Source organism: Carlito syrichta, unplaced genomic scaffold (genome assembly GCF_000164805.1).
Source record: "Carlito syrichta isolate Samal-C Ts95f unplaced genomic scaffold, Tarsius_syrichta-2.0.1 Scaffold301698, whole genome shotgun sequence".
NCBI classification, from domain to species: Eukaryota; Metazoa; Chordata; class Mammalia; order Primates; family Tarsiidae; genus Carlito; species Carlito syrichta.
In genome coordinates this window covers 165,319-169,412 of record NW_007245794.1, presented here as the reverse complement: position 1 = coordinate 169,412, position 4,094 = coordinate 165,319, and the positions used below count along the sequence as shown (strand labels likewise).

The 4,094-nt window shown below is 54.4% G+C and overlaps 1 protein-coding gene across 1 annotated transcript in view; it reads left to right on the top strand.

The window, feature by feature from the left end:
* IPPK (inositol-pentakisphosphate 2-kinase) overlaps positions 1 to 2,981 on the top strand; it is a 48,552-nt gene extending 45,571 nt beyond the window's left edge. The window contains exons 14-15 of the mRNA XM_021710945.1: positions 3 to 79; positions 1,458 to 2,981. Coding sequence (XP_021566620.1) covers positions 3 to 79; positions 1,458 to 1,683 — 303 coding nt within the window. The 3' untranslated portion in view covers positions 1,684 to 2,981. The remainder of the gene's footprint in view (positions 1 to 2; positions 80 to 1,457) is intronic.
* Positions 2,982 to 4,094: the final 1,113 nt, after the last annotated feature.

The window sequence follows — 4,094 nt, the reverse complement described above, 5'->3', positions numbered from 1 at the left end:
AGCGTCCGCGGAGGCCGCCGGTCCCACTGGCCACCCTCCCAGCCGGCCCGTGCCCTGGGGAACGGCCCTCCGGCCGAGGGTAGCGCCCCTGCGGCCAGAAAGTCCTGCTGGCCCTACTCCCTGAGGATGCCAGAGGGCACACTGACGGCCTGAGGGACACGTTGTCCCCGGCAGCCTCCTGCCCGTTGGCAGCCTCAGGGCCACGGAGGGACCGACAGCATTGTGGTGTCAGGAGCTTGTGGCTGACCAGATGGTCCGCCTTCTGCAGGCGCTGCTGGGAAGACCCTCGTCTTTACACGTGTCCTCTTGTCGGGTGCTGCTTCTGACATGAGACACTGAGGTGGCCTTTAAGATCCGCAGCCCTTGTCATGGGCCAGCGATGTGGCCCGCAGGGCTGGGTTTCAGGCTCTGGAACTGAGTGGTGCTTTGGGCGTCGCCATTTGTCAGGACAACAGGGCTGGTCCGGATGAGCTCAGGCCCCTCCCGGCTTCCAGAGATTCAAGACCTTAACTTGGGAGTTAATGCTGCGCTCCACTCTTCGGGAGACAATAGTTAACGACCTCAGCAGCCGAGTCAGTGATTCGCCTGGAGTTCTTATAAACAGGATCCTGGAGCAGGAATCAAGTGGGGTCTAGGCTTTGATGCTAGCAGGCTTCGGTTCACTGGGGTTTCCTTTCCCAGGCACGAGCTTTTGAGATTGGTGGTGTGTGTTGATCCAAATCTAGATGCGTAGTAAGCGCAGAGACACCAGCAGCTCAGAACCTCTCTCCTGGATGGAACTGAGTTCACGCCGCTCGTTTAGCCAGCCGTCCAGAGCCAGGTGCTGAGTGCTCGGTACTCCGAGCAGGGTGGGGCCCACAGCAACATTAGTGCAAGATACAGAGTTACTCTGAAAGTACAAGCAACTGTTCATATTTTGTTGCAAGCAGTGACTGTTCTGACGTTTATAAAACCACAAGACTAAACCCTGAGGAACAAAACCCAAAGTGCTGAAGATAGGATACTAGACCAAAGCATAAACCCAGATTTCTCCCCAAATGTGAAAGGCATAAAGGAGTTCAGTGAGGTTCTCCCTGGACCCACAAGGAAGGTCCGTTCTCAACATCTCATCCCTTTGGCTCTCGAAGGGCCAGGGCGACTTTTTACTTTTCCTTAGGTTTTGTAACACTGGGCTTGTGATGAAGTGACTTTCTCGGCGCCCATTTACACCACTGGGTGAGGGAACAGCACTCACAGAGTCTACATAATTGCTTTTCCATCTTTGCGGCCCTGAACCCTCTCTTGTCTGGTGTGGGCGGTGCCCGTACGCGCCGCAGCAGGGGCCTGCTTGGCAGGAGCTTCCCGTGCCGTTGCACGCGGCTGGCATGGGCGGAGGCGCGGCGCATCCAGATGCACAGAATGGTTGCTCTTTGTGAGCTGGCACGAGAGTGTGTTTTGAAATTGTTTTTCCCTTGCAGCTCTGATCAGAGGCCTGTGGTCCCTTCGTCGAGGTCCAGGTTCGCCTTCTCTGTGTCTGTGCTGGACCTTGATCTCAAGCCCTACGAGAGCATCCCTCACCAGCACAAATTGGACGGCAAGATCGTCAACTATTACTCAAAGGCTGCACGTGCCAAAGACAGTGCTGTGATGTCGGCTCGGTTCAAGGAAAGCGAAGATTGCACCTTAGTTCTCCACAAAGTCTAGCCTTTTTCCTGCAGCGTCTCTGAAGCTTGATCATAGAATGTGAAGGCTGAATGATAGAGCTGTTCTCTGTTGTCTTGGGTGACTTCTGGCTGTGGATGTTTTGGCTTTTAACCCATGTTGACGTGGGACTGCCTCTTGGAGACATGGAATTGAGAAGCACTAGAAAAGCCTTCCAGGACGGGGAATGTAGGACGTGAGTGCCGTGTCCCAGGAAGCCACTTGCATTTTTAAAATGAAAGTGTCCGTTAAAGCCCCGGGAAGACACTCTTTCTGGGTGGGTCTTCCTTCCCAGCTAGGGCTCGTGTCTAATCCTCTAATGCGAAAAGCCTTATTATAAGACCCAAGGTTTGGATCTGCTACCACAAGACTCCTAACATAGAAAACTTGAATTGTTACGTGCATTTTTCAGTTTGGACTTTTCAGAAGACATGGATACTACTGGAACTTTCCCCAGCTGAGCTGTTTGGTCACTTTTTCAATGCAAGCCACACACCGATGCAGGCTTTCAGGTAGTTCCCTGCAGCAGCGTGTGATCCTGTGGTGAGGGCCGACGTCAGTTCTGAGCGGTCTAGACTCAGGGTCCCTGTGGCGGTTCTGAAGCCCGTGGCTCTGTGAAGGGGCAGCAGGGAGCGCAGGACTCAGGTCAGGATGGATGCCACTCGTGCGAGCATGGACTTGCTTTTGCTTTTCGATTTTATCTTCAGCCGCAGGGGAGAGGAGGATTCCTCCCAAACCCTGAGGTTGCTGCTGTGGACGCTGGAGGCAGACCTTAACTCTCTGAGCTGCGGCGGCCGGGCTGAGGCAGGTCAGCCCCTGCCAGCCCCCGCCAGCCCAGTGCTTTCCTGACACTCCAGCGTTCCGGGTGGCTGAGGAGCCCGTCTGCCCCTCCTTCTAGTCCAAGTTCCTCCCTCGAGTTTCCTTGAGACACGTCAGATTTTCGGGCTCCGCGGTCTCGCCTGTCTCCCTGTCGGGGCTGCCCCAGGCCCTGCTTCCGGAAGCTGACCGACTCCTGGCTGCTGCCAGGAGGCTCTCGTTGGGGTCACCAGAGTGTGCCCGGCTGCTATGAAAACTGTTGGGAATCTTGGCTTCGGTTTTTTATCCTATGGTGGGTTGTACAGACTGACTATTTATATCATCCTTTTGAGGGACTAATGAAGGCTTATTGTAACACATAATAAGAGCGCAACCATGGAATTGTATGAAATTGCTACATGAAAAATAAGGAAAATATTTTGCTGATTGTAAATTTTTGTGGGAAATTTTGTGATAAATTGAGAATTATACTTGTTTGAATCAAGCCCACTCTTCTAGAATTTATTGTTCAGTTCTGTCCTGTTTACTTCTAATCTTATTCTACACTCAGAGGTGCAAAGAGACACGTTAGGCAGTTGGACACTTCTACCGTTTTCTTCCGGTTTTGAGTGACATGACCTCACTCATTCGTGTTGTGAGAGCGGGGATGGGGGCCTTGGCGGCGTCCCCTGAGTGACGGCCCGGAGCTCGTGAGCGCGCGGTGAGTTGCAGGATCTGGGACGTGGGAGGGAGGGGAGGTGGCTGTCGGTGTCGGTTCGACCAGAGGAAGCTGAGCTGCCGGCCTGGGGCAGCCTCACGGAGGACGCGTCTGCCCACCGCCGGGGCACGGGAGGCCCTCGAGCCCTGGGTCTGAGCGCACACGTGAGGAAGGAACCCTGGCCCCTGGGAGAGGTCGGCTGGGCTGCCGGAAAACAAACAGCCTCTGTGTGGGGGCGAAGGGAGAACAGACGGCACGCCACTTGGAGGGGGTATGCCCCGCCCCACAGCCCCTGGACGCCCAGGAGCCGCTGAGCTCAGCAGGTGCTGCTCTGGCGGACAGCCTCTTGCCCTGCTCCGTGCTGGCCACGGCTGCGTGGCTCAGGCTCCAGGCTGGCCCTGACTGGTCTGCGGCAACGTGAGGGGGACCCCCCAAACCTGGAATTCTTTTGGAGGCTTCCCCTGCTAGCGTACGTGTTCTTGGAACCCACTGGTGTCTGTACCAGCTAGTGGTGGTGTGAGAGGCTGCGTTCCAGCTGCGGTGAATTTTTTTTTAAGATCCTTTCAGTGCATTTGCCCGTTTTATGATGGGTGATATACCAGCGTACCTGCTCACACTCTGTGACCAAAACCGGCATGGTCCCCATGCCCCACCTGATCTCGTCCCAAGTGACCTTCTGTTTCCCTGGATGCAAACGTCCTCAAAGGGAAACATTTTGCCAGCGTGGAAGGGGTGAAACAAAGAACAGAAGAAGCACTAAAGGTGTCAGAATCGACTAGTTAAATAACTGCTTTGAGCGGCGGGAAAACTGTCTCGATACTTGTATTATAGCAAACGGAGAGTACTTTGAAGGTGACTGAAATTTAAACATGTAAGAATAAATATGCAGTTTTTTTTTTTT